This window comes from Geotrypetes seraphini, chromosome 12 (genome assembly GCF_902459505.1).
Source record: "Geotrypetes seraphini chromosome 12, aGeoSer1.1, whole genome shotgun sequence".
Lineage (NCBI taxonomy): Eukaryota > Metazoa > Chordata > Amphibia > Gymnophiona > Dermophiidae > Geotrypetes > Geotrypetes seraphini.
This window is the reverse complement of record NC_047095.1, coordinates 119,710,923-119,725,607: the sequence shown is the minus strand read 5'-3', so window position 1 is coordinate 119,725,607 and position 14,685 is coordinate 119,710,923. Positions and strand designations below refer to the sequence as shown.

Here is a 14,685-nt window from a genome sequence, read left to right as displayed (position 1 = left end):
GTGTGTTTTATATTCAAGATATTTTTACATATTTATGTATGCTAATATACATATATATTTTTGAGAAATTGATGTATTACATTTTAATTTGTAGACTTCTGATGAAGACACATTGTTTATGTGTCGAAACACTGGCCGTGTCGACAGAGGCGTAGTAAGGGGGGGGGGGGGGGTCTGCCCCGGGTACTCTCTTGGTAGGGGCGCAGCACCTATCCTCTTCTCTGCCCCCCCCCCACTGCTGCGCGCACTGCTTCCCTTCCCCCATATCTCTGTAACGTTTCTGTAATGAGCAGCAACCCTCAACCTGCTGCCACACCTGCGTCAGCTCTTCTCCTGATGTCACTTCCCGGACCCGCACCTAGGAAGTGACATCAGAAGGAGAGTCCATGCAGGTGCGACAACAGGTTGGGGGTTTGCTGCTCACACCAGGAACGTTACAGAGGTACGGGGAAAGGAAAGCGGTACGCGGCAGTGGTGGGCAGGGAAGGAGCGTGTGTGTGTGTGTGTGGGGGGGGGGGTTTGGAGAAGAGGGCGGGGGAGGGCCACCCTCGCTACGCCGCTGCATGTCGAACTGAGCTGTAATCCATTTCATGCGATTCTCCCACAAAGATTGTGTGTTCCTAAGGACGGACTATCCTTTTGCCTTCACTTTTTTCTGCTTGTGCGTTATTGCACAGATACAACCTCAACAGTACAAGCACGAGGAAAGTAACCTGCACTGTGCAGCAAGAACAACCCCAATGCCAAGCTTGGGAAAGGAACGCACACAGCTTGGCAGGTACAACCCCGGATAATGTTCCTGACCTATCTTGGGTTTTTTTCCCCAAAATTTCCTATTTATTATCAAAAACCACTTTGATCTGTGCACCAATACAGGTGGTATTTGATCTAGATTGTATCAATAGTTTTTTTTTTTTATTTTTGAATGACAAATGTGCATAGGTTACAAGCTCACACATTCACCCAAGAAATAGGAGATGATTGATACTTTTAATATGAGGCCAGCATCAAAACGATCGGTTCACACAGCTTCTGGTTTCAGATAGACAGTGTTCAGTGGTGTAGTAAAGGGGGTAGACCACCCCAGGCGCTGGCTTCGTGGGGACGCCGACACCTCTTGGTTCCCCCCCCATGTCATGCTCGCACCCTCCCTTCTCCCCTCCCCTATTTAAATTTTTGCCAGCGCCAGCAAATTCTTCACCTGCTGATCGCGTCGGCCTGGCTCCCTTCTCGAATCACTTCCGCATCGCTGGACCAGAAAGTGACATCACAGGGAAAGCCAAAACCGGTGCGAGCAGCAGGCTGGAGAAGCTGCTCCCGCTGCTGAAGATTTAAAGAGGTACGGGAGGGAAAAGAGGGTGCGAGTGTGGCATGGGAGGGTGGGGAAGGGGGGGCGCTACCGTTCTCGCTAAGCCATTGACGGTATTAATGGCTAGGGTTCCCAGACATCCGGGAAAAAAACGGACATGTCCTCTTTTCAAAACCCGGCAGTTTGTCCAGGTTTTGGAAAGCCCCAACAAGCTCCGGCCGCATCTGAAGGGCCTCTGAGCATGCGTGGATGATGCACACAGATCCGCGCATGCTCCAGGCCCTCCAGACATGGATGGAGCTCCTCATAGAAGAAGAGAGGAGGCTTTGTGGGGCGGGGCCAGAGGCAGAACAGGGCGGGGCCATGTGTCCAGGGTTTTGTGGCCCAAAATATGGCAACCTTATTAATGGCAGTCTCTAACCAATTGAAGAGTCTAGCCTGCAGAGAATGTGAGTAAGTCTCCACTGTGCACAGAGATGCAATATCAAGGAAAAAGCGAAAGGAAATAAAGAAAAAAATGGTTCCAAAGAACGTCATCCTCTAAAATACTAGTGCATATTGCAGTTACACCCTGCTCAGCCCCTACTCCCCTTGAGACTCGCAAGAACTGGCAGCAGCCATTCAGTGAGCGACGCAGGGCTGGGTAGGAGCTCAAAAAGCTTGCAGATGCGCCACTGGCTGCGAAATCAGAAGAAGGGGCTCGAGTACGGAAAGCTCATTCCTCCTGTCCATACATTGCTGGACCACCAGAGAAAAGGTACGCAGAGGAGGGGTAAAAAATTGTTTTTATCGGCGGAGACAGGAGGGATTCCTCCTGTCCCGGCCTCCTACTATACAATTAGAGGGGGGAAGAGGATACAGGGAAGGAAGGTGGGACAAGGTGCAGAGCCTGGCAAGGAAGGGGGCTGAGTTCAGAGTCTGGTAGGGAAGGGAGGGAAGGGGGCTGGGTTCATAGCCTAGCAGGGAGTGAGGGGGGCTGGATTCATAGTCTGGTAGGGCAGGGAGAGAAGGGGGCTGGATGCAGAGCCTGGCAGGGAGGGGGGCTGAGTTCAGAGCCTGGTAGGACAGGGAGGGAAGGGGGCTGGGAGCAGAACTTGGCAGGAAGGGGGGCATAAGGGAGGGGACACTGGGTGCAGATCCAGGCCGGGCAAGGCACTTGAATATTAAGCCCCCATATTATATTCAAGTCAACCATTTTTCCTCCTTTTTTTTTTTTTGGGGGGGGGGGAAATGTGGTTGCGACTTATATTTGGATCGACTTATATTCAAGTATATACAGTAGTTCTGCCCTGTTGATTTTAAGAGTTTAGTTTGTCATAATTATTATGTTTGTGTTAACTCATGTGAACTGTTTAGTTCTTAAGCGGTATAGAAAATTTTAAATAAATAACATCTGTAACCCCCCACCTTTTTGCCTGCAGATGATGCAGATGCCATGGATATGTGTGGGATGGGAAAGGAGCCCGAGGATCCTACGGAAGGCCTTATAAAGAACCCGTGGTTAACCACCATCACCATATCTGTGAGTGACCAAGGGCCCATAGGAGCGATGGGCAGGGGATTCATGGGTAGGGATTACCAGATGTCTGGGAAAACCCGGACATGTTCTCTTTTTTGAGGACTGTCCAGGTGCCCGGACGGACTTTCCAAAACCCAGCAGTTTGTCTGGGTTTTGGAAAGCCCCGAGCTCCAGCCAGTCTAGAGGGCCTCTGAGCATGTGGGGATGTCACATGCGTCCGCGCATGCTCGGAGGCCCCTCCATATGCGGCCTGGAGGTTGGGAAGAGACAAGGCTTTGTGGGGGCAGAACAGAGTGGGGTTGGAGAGAGGGCAAGGCAGGGTCCCTCATAGAAAATTAGGTGGTTTACAAATATAATAGTGGAAAAAGAATTATGTACATCAATCATAGACAAAAGCAGAGAGAGTAAAGAACATAAGAGTTGCCGTACTGGGACAGAGCGAAGGTCCATCAAGCCCAGGAGTGGCCAACCCGGGTCCCAAGTACCTGGCAGAAACCCAAGGAGTAGCAACATTCCAGAGCTGAGATTGTGATGTCATAATGCCGCATTCCACCAATGCCTAAGAGCCAACCTCATCAGTGATGTCACAATGGCTTGATTGTCCTATACTTGGCTCATATAAGAACATAAGAATTGCCATACTGGTAGAGACAAAAGGTCCATCAAGCCCAGTATCCTATTTCCAACAGTGGCCAACCTAGGTCCCAAGTACCTGGCAGAAACCCAAAGAGTAGCAACATTCCAGAGTTGAGATTGTGATGTCATAATGCCTCATTCCACCAATAAGAGCCAACCTTATCAGTGATGTCAAAATGGCTAGTTAAAAAAGCTCATCCATCCAGGCAAAAGCTGGAACAAAAAGATGGGTTTTGAAAACGGAACGAAATGTCAGGTAGGAAAAGTGCCGAACGGTGATCTATGGGAAGTGAGTTCCATAATGAAGGAACAACTGCAAAAAAGGCATAATGCCATGTGTAAACAAGGCTTGTCATGTGGACAGGAAGAGTATTCAGTTGCTGGGCAGTTGCTGAGCGGAGAGAACAGATAGGCCTATAAGAAATATAACATTACAGTAGTCAAGTTTGGAAGAGACCAACGTCTACAAATGTGTTGTATTTGAGGAATCATCAAAATAGGCTCAATTCAACCTTATCAAGCGGTGGGAGTAAAAGCAAGATTCAGTACCCAATGAGATTTGAGTAAAAAAAGAGAGAACACTATCGATAAGGACTCCCAGATACTTCATGGTACGTACTAATTTAATTGGAACAGAGCGAAGTGATGGGACTGGAAGAGGAGTAGACTGGGTACCTGTTGATTTTGAAGGGTTTAGGTCAGACCAAACGGTTAGCGAGGAGCCAAGCATTGATTCTATCCAAGCAGGACTGCAAGGTGGCTAGGTCAGGGTTAGTAGGAGTGTACATTGTTAACCACTTAGATATTTCTAAATTAGCAGTACATGAAATAAAGGTGATACAGTATTGGTAATATTTCTTTAATTCAAAGATTAATAATCTATGCTACTTAAAATTCTAAGCAGGGTTCAGATAAAACAAGCACAGTAAAATCAAACACAAACTGAAATACCCTAGCCAACATAAAATACATTATCAAGTTAACACTGAATATAATAAAATTCACAGCTTGCAAATCCTTTAAAAGCCTGTTTGAAAAGAAAAGTTTTTAAAGACTTCTTGAATGCTGCCAAGTTTTTAATTGCTTTTAGAAGTACTGGCAATGAGTTCCAGATATCGATTTTCTATAAAAACATAACAAAAATATTTTGTTATGTTTCCGCATTAGCCTTTTGGGTCAAGGCGGTGTACAGGGTAGTAAAAAATATCAGGAACAGTCATTTTTTAACAAATTAGAATAATGCAGACAGTTTTACAAACGTATAAAAAACAATAGATGAAAAATTGAGGTTTGTGATGGGGTAAGATGCAGGGTCCTTTGACTCCGACTCCTCAGTTTCTGGTATCCACGACTCTGACTCCAGGTACCAAAATTGTCTCCGACTCCAATTCCACAGCCCTGGTAAGATGATGAGTGAAAGTTGTCTAGTCCTGGGTCGACAAGGGTTAATTTAAAACTGGGTCATCAGGTTTGGGGAAGAGGTAAGTTTTCAGGAGCTTCCTCCAATCAAACAAGATGAGAAGAAACATTGAGGAGCTTGTGTGGATGACCTCAATGAACGAGTTGGTTGATAAATGTGCATGGCATGCTGCCGGAAATTGCTGTAGAAGCAGTACAAATTAAAAATTTGAATATCAAATAAGAATTTTATATCAGATTCTCCATTCAACAGACAACCAATGGAGCTTCATCAAGACAGGGGTGCTGGTTTATGTTCAGTGGCTATTTTGGGAGTGACAACTGCATTCAGTTAGCCAGCAGGGGATGATTCTGGACGTAGTTCTGCCTACCCAATAGCTGCAATCTCCTCTCATTTCTCTTCCCTCTCATCCTCTAGCGCATCGATGGGGAAGAGACCTGCAAGGGTGCCCTAGTGTCCGAGTACTTCATCATAACTGCTGCTCACTGCTTCAACGTCGATGATGAAGCTCATATGATAAACGTGAAAATTGGTGAGATTTTCTGTTCCAGAGTGCCCCTTCTGTTCTCTCCCTTGCCTCCCACTCGGTTTTCCCCTTTGTCGTCTCCTCCCTCAATACCCACCAGCCTTCCCCATCGCTGCCATATCTCTTTGCTTTCTGCTGGGGCGAGGGGTGGTAGTAGTCTCCTGGAAGAGGTGGTGGAAACAGAGACTGTGTCTGAATTCAAGAGGGCCTGGGATAGACACGTGGGATCTCTCAGAGAGAAAGAGATAATGGTTACTGTGGATGGGCAGACTAGATGGGCCATTTGGCCTTTATCTGCCGTCATGTTTCTATCTCTGTTCCCTGTGTGCTTTGGCTCTCCACCATAGGAATCTATGTGGGAGGGAAGGCAAGCAGAGGGACCAGTTTCAAATCAGAAGTCTGTCCTGACCCGAACCCTGCTTCAACCCATAGGGCGATTACCGTACGAAAAGGAAAAAGAACCGTACAAAGTGGAAAAAGTCATATTTCACCCTAACTACAACATCAATGCCAAAAAAGAAGAAGGCATTAGTGAATTCTATGACTATGATATTGCCTTGGTGAAGGTCAAGTCAAAGGTGAAGTTCCATCCTGAAGCCAGGTGAGCCTGTCTTAGGGGAGCAACTGCAAAGTGTTGGATTTAATAGCTCAGAAGGATACCCTGACCTTGCTGGTAAACCCAGAGCCCTAATCTATGGCAGGGAGAAGCCAGAACAACAAAGACAACATCTGGCAGATTTAACACCCGCGTGAAAAAGTCATACACTTCTCCCTCCGTATTTGCTGTGATAGGGGATTAACAGAACCGCAAATAACTTTTTCATATGTTATTCACTGTTTTCTATTCAAAACCAAGGTGAATATGGTGAAACCGCGAATAACATGGTAGGAGACCTGGCCTGTTCCTGAAGGACAGGCAAAACACGGGGAAGAAAATGTTGGGAATCAGTGATTTTTCTATGCAAGCTTGTGTAATTTGGTGGGGGAGGAGCCAGCAAGCTAAAAACCGTGAATAATTGAAACGGTGAATGCTGAAACCGCAAATACACATTTATCAAGTTCCAAGCCTCCTTTCTCAATGGCTTTGGACTTGGGTCTCATCTCGGTGGCTGGCTCAAGCCCGCACTTTCTCCTGTTCCTAATGGCTGAAGCCCCCACCCACCCCCCCATGAGCTATTTGATGGTGGAGTGCAAAGAAGCTAGGAGGACTGCGTGCGCATGTGACTGGTATCCCTGGGTTTATAAGGATTCTCTGGTCCCAACCTCCTCTTTCTGCTATTCAAAGGCTTTTCTTGCTTTGATCTTTCAGACCCATCTGCATCCCTTGCACAGAAGGCACAACAAGAGCATTGAGGAGAGTTCACCCAGCTACCACCTGCAAAGACCATGGTAGGCAAACTCATGCCTTAGATAAATACTGATCCAACCCGCTGCTGCCCTCTCAACCTATTTTTCTAATGAACTGCTATGGACCATAAATGGATAAACAATGGAATGGATGGATACACAGGGATAGATGGAGAGTAGATAGACAGATGAATGGATTTAATATCTAATAGACCGATAGAAAGACCCAATACATATAAAGATGACTAAATGGATGGAAAAGTATATATTTAATTTTCTAGCCTGTCCTCCCCAAAGAGCTCAGAATGAGTTACAGGCTAATATACATCATATATAGTTAACAGGTGAAATATATCATGGTTACAGTGCAAGATTTTTCAATACAAGTTTTTATCCTAACACGGCACATACCAAGGATCTAGTATCGATATACATTTCTTTATAATCTATCAGTCGTGGGCAGAGGAATTAGGTGAAGATGTATGTTTTTATTGCGTTCCTAAAGTTGAGGAGTCCTTCGAGGGATCTAATCTGTGGGGGCAGTTGATTCCAGTGGGTTGGTATGAAGTAGGAATAATATACAAAGAAATGTAGACACGTGGATGATGAGAACGATGTCTGGAGAGATGAATGACTGAGACTAACTTAAATCCTGCTGAAACGATGTCTCTTTCTTCCCCAAGAGAACGAACTCCTGAAGGAAAAGGTGGGGCTTGTTCCTGCCATATTTATTGCACAGAAAGGAAAATACGGAGAGTTGTCGAGAAAGAATGTCAAGATCAAAACTGGGGACAAGGTGGGCTATGCTCCCTCTTAAGCCGAACTCTAGGAGTGCCGCTCACAAAAATATTTGTAAATCTAGAAAATTGTTGGGTTTTTTTTTTTAGAACTTGTTGCTCACATGAGAAAAAATGTGCATGCACCTGGTCAGGCTTTAGAGCTGTGTCGAGCCACGGCACACTAAACGTAGTGGCTGCGGCTCGAGGCATCTGAAAATGCGCAGACGTCGCAACTGCCCTCCAGATGAGCCCTGAGCCGCCAGCGGGGGTGCCAGCAGAGAAGTGAGCCGGAGAGGAGAGGCGCTGGCTGAATGCCTACAGGACGTGCCTCTCGCCACAAGAGGCACGTCCTGTAATTAATTTCATAATAATTTATAGTCCGCATATCCTACAATTCTATGCGGATTACAAATTATTCAGGTTACTCAAGCATTATTACCTAACTGTCCCGGTGGGCTCCCAGTCTATCTAATGAACCGGGGGAATGGGGATTAAGTGACTTGCCCAGGGTCACAAGGAGCAGTTTCTGGGATTTGAACCCATAATCCCAGGGTACCGAGGCTGTAGCTCTAACCACTGCACTGGCAACTCTCCTCCTCCCCAGCGTGTCGTGGCACACCTGAAATCTCAGGAGGCACACAGTTTGCGATACACTGCTTTAGAGGGAGTATTGAAAGCAGGTGTCTTCTTTCTCCCTTACAGGTCAGCTGAGCCCCCAATCCAAGAGTGCCACGATTCACCCTCTCAGTCACTAATAGCCTCCCAGTGTGATACGATCCTCATACTCCACTTTTTCCTGCTTTAATCACATTTTCCTTTGTTTCTCCCAGAAATATGCTTGCGATAAGGATGCGCTGGAAGCTCCTATTTATAAAAATGTTAAAAATGTGGGAGACGTTGTCACGGAGCGTTTCCTGTGCACCGGCGGCGTTGATCCGGAAGTGGACGATAATACATGCAAAGGTGAGGGCGTGCAGGTCAGACTTCTGCTTCGCAGAGGTGTGCGCCATTACAGGTTTTACCAGCCCCGGCTTTGTCAACATGACGACTTCTACAAAAAAAAAATAGAATCCTTTCTCTTTAGTTCCCTTGGAAGAGTCTCTGTTCCTGCAGCCAGGGCTCTTTTAAAAACATAGAAACATGATGGCAGCAGTGTTCCCGCTAAGCTGCGCTGGCGTGCGCTGGCGCACAAAATATACATCGCAGCGCACAAGTTTCTCGTCACAGCGCACGGCGTACGGCAGATGGCAGGGCGGCGAGAGGAGAATCGGGCGAGTTGGCTCATAACTTGCTGGCGCCCGATATTTTTAGCTCACAGCGAAAAAAGGTTTGCTCACAACACCCGCCCGCTTAGAGGGAGCACTAGATGGCAGATAAAGGTCAAATGGCCCATCCAGTCTGCCCATCTACAACATCCACTATCTTCTTCTCTCCCTAAGAAATCACACGTGCTTGTCCCAAGCTTTCTTGAATTTAGATGCAGTTTTTGTCTCCACCACCTCCAGGCGCCTATTCCACACATCTACCACCCTTTCTGTAAAAAAGTATTTCCTTAGATTACTCCTGAGCCTATCACCTCTTAACTGTATCCCATGCCCTCTTACTCTGGAGTTTCCTTTCAGTTGAAAGAGACTTGACTTGTGTATCTATTCCACATAGGTAATTAAACGCCTCTATCATATCTCTACTCTCCCACCTTTCCTCTAAAGTACAGTGGTGCCTCACATAACGAACGCCTCGCACAACGAACGCTGCACACAACGAACTTCATGTCTTGATTCACACAACGAACTTCGTTTCACACAACGAACTTCACACAACGAACTTCGTTTCACACAACGAATTTCGTTTCACACAACGAACTTCGTTTCACACAACGAACTTCGTTTCACACAACGAACTTCGTTTCACACAACGAACTTCGTTTCACACAACGAACTTCACACAACGAACTTCGTTTCACACAACGAACTTCACACAACGAACTTCGTTTCACACAACGAACTTCGTTTCACACAACGAACTTCACACAACGAACTTCGTTTCACACAACGAACTTCACACAACGAACTTCGTTTCACACAACGAACTTCGTTTCACACAACGAACTTCACACAACGAACTTCGTTTCACACAACGAACTTCACACAACGAACTTCGTTTCACACAACGAACTTCGTTTCACACAACGAACTTCGTTTCACACAACGAACTTCACACAACGAACTTCGTTTCACACAACGAACTTCGTTTCACACAACGAACTTCACACAACGAACTTTGTTTCACACAACGAACTTCGTTTCACACAACGAAGTCGCCCGAGCTGCCGATGTATTGCATCCTTCCGCGCAGGCACTGCAGGCAGTCGTTAGTCACTGCGCTTAACTGCCCTCTCTCACTGTATACAGTCGTCCTTTTAAGATAAACTCAATATTTTTTATATATCATGGCTTCTAAAAAAAGCAGGAAGGTGATTTCTGTTGAAATGAAACGGGAAATAATTAGAAGGAGTGAATGTGGGGTAAAACAGTGTGACCTCGTCAAAGAGTTTGGCCTCAGCAAGACCACCATTTTCACCATTTTGACAAATTTATCTTTTTTTATGTCATCTTAGCATATTTTATGCTGCAGAACGAATTATTTTTTTTAACATGTATTGTTATGGGAAAACGCGTTTCACATAACGAACTTTTCGCATAACAAACTTGCTCCTGGAACCAATTAAGTTCGTTGTGTGAGGCACCACTGTATATATATATTGAGATCTTTCAGTCTGTCCTTATGATGAAGACTACCGAGCATTTTAGTAGCCTTCCTCTGCACTGATTCCATCCTGTTTATATCTTTTTGAAGGTGGGGGGTCTCCAGAATTGGACACAATATTCTAAAAGAGGTCTCACCTCCTTTTTCCTACTAGCCAAACCTCTCCTTATGCACCCTAGCATCTTTCTAGCTTTCGCCGTCACCTTTTCGACTTGTTTGGCCACCTTAAGATCATCACATACAATCCCACCCAAGTCCCGCTCCTCTTTCATGCACAAAAGCTCTTCACCCTAACTGTACTGTTCCCTCGGGTTTTTTGCAGCCCAAATGTATGACCTTATATTTGGTAGTATTCAAACTTAGCTTCCAAATTTCAGCATTCTTCAAACTTCGCTAGGTCCTTCCTCATATTATTCAAACCATCAAGGGTGTCTACTCTATTGCAGATTTTGGTTTCATCTGTAAAGAGGCAAATCTTACCTTCAGCAATATCACTTACAAAAATGTTAAAAAGAACAGGACCAAAAAACGAACCTTGAGGCACACCACTGGTAACATCCCTTTCCTCAGAGAACTCTCCATTGACCACTACTCTCTGTCGCCTTCCACTCAACCAGTTCTTGACTCAGCCTGTCACTTTGGGGCCCAACCTGAGGGCACCCAATTTATTTATTAGATGCCGGTGTGGAACACAAAGGCTTTGCTAAAATCTAAATACACAACATCTAGTGCAGGGGTGTCCAATGTCGGTCCTCGAGGGCCGCAGTCCAGTCGGATTTTCAGGATTTCCCCAATGAAAATATATATGAGGTCTATTTGCATGCACTGCTTTCATTGTATGCTAATAGATCTCATGCATATTCATTGGGGAAATCCTGAAAACCCGACTGGATTGCGGCCCTCGAGGACCGACATTGGACACCCCTGATCTAGTGCATTCCCTCTGTCCAATTCTCTGGTCACCCAGTCAAAGAATTTGATCAGAATTTGTTTGACAAGACCTATCTCTAGTGAATCCATGTTGCCTTGGGTCCTGTAATCCACAAGATTCCAGAAATGTCACTATTCTCTGTTTTTAAAACGTTTCCATTAAATTTTCTTACCACAGAAGTCACTTATCGGCCTGTAGTTCCCTACTTCTTCCTTACTTCCACTTTTGTAGAGATGGACCACATCCGCCCTTCTCCAGTCCTCCAGTACCACTCACGATTCCAGAGAAGCATTGAAAAGGTCAGCTAGTAGAGCCACCAGAACTTCTCTTTCAATAATCTCAGTTGTATACCATCTGGCCCCATTGCTTTGTCCCCCTTCAGTTTAGCTATGAAGCTCCTCATGAACACAATCCTCTGAAAATCGATCAGGGTCTACCACACCTCTATCACTCTTCTGTGGTCCTGCTCCCGGCGCTTCAGCTGTGAACAGAAATATTTGTTAAGCAATTCAGCCTTATCTTTATCAGCTTCTACATATGTCTCACAATGCCACTTTTGCACTTCTTCCTATCACTAATATACCTAAAAATGTTTTGTCCCCCTATTTTACCATGTCGGCTATTTTTTCTTCCATTTGCATCTTTGCTTTCCTGACTACTCAACCAGTTTCTCTTAACTTTTCCAGATATTTTCGCCTGTCTTCCTCTTTCTGTAATCTTTTGTAGTTTATGAAAGCTAATCTTTTTTCCTTACCTTCTCAGCTACTTTTGAGAAGCAAAGCAGCCTTCTTTTCCTCTTTCTTTTACTTTCTTTCCTTACAAAAGGATTTGTTGCCCCTACAATAGCTCCTTTCAGTTTTGCCAACTGCTTTCCTACTTCCTCCAGATGTTCCCATTCAAACAACAATTCCTTGACATAATCCTCATCTGAACAAAGTTGTTTTTTTTTGGTTTGTTTGTTTAAGTCTAGAACCTTTACTTGTGAATGAGCCCTCTCTACACCTGGCTTAATATTAAACCATGCCATACACTCGTTCCTCTCAATATTGTTGTTCCTGCTGCTGGGGCTCTTTTCTCTTTAGGTTCTGAATGTTGCTGTTCCTGCAGCCAGGGTCCTTTTCTCTTTTCTTGGAGCCAGGGCTCTTCCTGTGGCTTTGGCTTTTTTTTTCCATTTTCTTACCCTTGATTCAGCCGCCTCTGTTAAGTCTATAATACATATTGCCTTTATTTTACAGGTGAATCTGGAGGTCCTCTCATTATTCCTGTGAAGAAACGTTACATTCAGGTTCGTATTTCCCTTCTTTCACTCTAAACTTCATACCAGACCTCATAACCAAACCCTCTTTCCTTTGTGGATCTGTTCCACTCCTTTTGCTGATGGTCTAGTACTGTGTTTGAAAAAAAAAAAAAAAAAAAAAAGTCAAGGAGCTGGAGGAACCCGATAAGAGGGGAGGGAATGTCTGTCTGTTCTTCTCCATAAGAGAATCACAAGCTCCTCGTGGCTTTTCAAAATGACAGAGGGAGGGAGGTTACCACTTGCTTCCTATCCCAATGCCTTTCTCAATTTTCTTTTCAGCTGTGCTCTTTGTCCGAGTCTTTGCCCCTCTCCCCATCATAGCCTATGTTCCCTCATTCTCTCTCAGAGCCTGTATCTCCTCCTTTCTCACTACTCCACTCCCAGCTACTTTTCCTACCAGCGCCCCCTCCACCTTTACAATCCTCTATTGTCCTTGCATCTGCCCTCCAAACTGCTTCTCTTCCCCTCTCCGTTGTAAACACAGGCATGACAAACACTCATGCTGCGCATTGCCACTGCTCCCTGCTCTCCTTGAAGGCCATTGGTCAGTCATTCCTCAGGCCGACCAATAGGCTTCAAAGGGAAGCAGAAGCAGTAGAATAAGCATCATAAATCTTTCCCCTCTTTCTTCCCTTGCCATGCTCAAGCACTCAGGCCTGAGACCCAGGCATGCCCCTAACACATTACATTTACATCTGCAGGTTGGCATCATCAGCTGGGGTGTGTACGACATCTGCAAAATAGGTGGCCAGAGCCCCGCATACGCCCGAGATTTCCATGTCAACCTCTTCCAGGTTCTACCCTTCCTCAGAGAACATCTGAAAAAAGAGCTGAAGTTCCTGCCCTATTGAACTGCCCCCCCCCCCCTTTTCACCCAGCATGTGAGGAGCTTCAGATGAACTAAGCCAGGATGAACAACTGTTTCTGCATCTGCCACTTCATGGCTGCAGAGCCACAAGTTCCGTTGATTTCCTATGCAAAAAGCCTCCTTTCCTTTATCGCCTCTACATTCCCCTGGAATGCATTGGCAGCTCACTATTTAACAAAACAATAAAGCTTTCCTTAATCAAAGGGCCACGGTGGTGTCATTCAGCAAGGAATGGATGGATGGGGGTGTCTTCCCCTTAAGGAAGGACAGCATAGCGGTGATGGTGGGCTGGTGCAAACAGGGAAATAATGGGAAAAAGATAGGGGTGGGGGGGGGGAAGGGGAAGGGAGCTGTTTGCAGCAACCAGTTCCGGTCACTTCCTCCTCCTCATTTATTTATTAAATTTTCTATACGGTTCTCCCACGGGAGCTCAGAATGGTTTACATGAATTTATTCAGGTACTCAAGAATTTTCCCCTGTCTGTCCTGGTGGGCTCAAATCCATCTAATGTACCTGGGCAATGGAGGGATTAAGTCACAAGGAGCAGTGTGGGTTTGAACCCACAACCTCAGGGTGCTGAGCCTCACTTCAGTTGTTGGAAAAATAATGGAAGTGTTGCTGAAAGAAAGGATAGTGTACTTCCTTGAATCTAATGGGTTACAGGATCCGAGGCAACATGGCTTTACAAAAGGTAAATCGTGCCAAACGAACCTGATTGAATTCCTTGGCTTGATCTGAAACCGTGAACAAAGTAGGAGCAATGACTGAAGGAGTTTATCAAATGCAGGGAACGTAGCAGGAAAAAAGGCCAGTGTTGTGGACACGATGGGTTGATACAAGGTCAGTACACAGATGTCCAGGAACACAGAATGAGTAGGGTTACCAGATCTTTACACCCCCCCCCAAAAAAAAAAAAAGCTCAGGACACATAGCCCCGCCCCCCAGTCACACCCCCAAACAAACCTCATCTTTTTCTCTAAGCTCAGGGCCACGTCTGGAGAGTCTCCGAGCATGCGCGGATGTGATAACAATGATATTGCACACATGCGTGTGACATCATCGTGCCGCATCAACACATGCCTGGAGGCCCCGCAGCTCAGGACAAACTGCCGGGTTTTGGGAATCTGCCCGGTCTCCCGGACAGTCCTCTAAAAAGAGGACATGTTTGGGTTTTCCCGGACATCTGGTAGCCCTAACAATGAGGAACAGTTAGATATCGTGTGGGACAGACAAATGCACATCTACTCAGGCAAGAAAAACAGACACCACCCATGAAATAATAAAGCA

At 45.7% G+C, this 14,685-nt stretch overlaps 1 protein-coding gene across 1 annotated transcript in view; it reads left to right on the top strand.

Annotated features, from left to right (window-relative positions):
- The window catches only part of CFB (complement factor B), a 58,946-nt gene extending 45,341 nt beyond the window's left edge, over nucleotides 1-13,605 (top strand). Inside the window, exons 11-18 of the mRNA XM_033917239.1 lie at nucleotides 2,731-2,831; nucleotides 5,302-5,416; nucleotides 5,843-6,011; nucleotides 6,720-6,799; nucleotides 7,441-7,553; nucleotides 8,367-8,499; nucleotides 12,469-12,518; nucleotides 13,232-13,605. Coding sequence (XP_033773130.1) covers nucleotides 2,731-2,831; nucleotides 5,302-5,416; nucleotides 5,843-6,011; nucleotides 6,720-6,799; nucleotides 7,441-7,553; nucleotides 8,367-8,499; nucleotides 12,469-12,518; nucleotides 13,232-13,381 — 911 coding nt within the window. The 3' untranslated portion in view covers nucleotides 13,382-13,605. The remainder of the gene's footprint in view (nucleotides 1-2,730; nucleotides 2,832-5,301; nucleotides 5,417-5,842; nucleotides 6,012-6,719; nucleotides 6,800-7,440; nucleotides 7,554-8,366; nucleotides 8,500-12,468; nucleotides 12,519-13,231) is intronic.
- The last annotated feature ends 1,080 nt before the right edge of the window (nucleotides 13,606-14,685 follow it).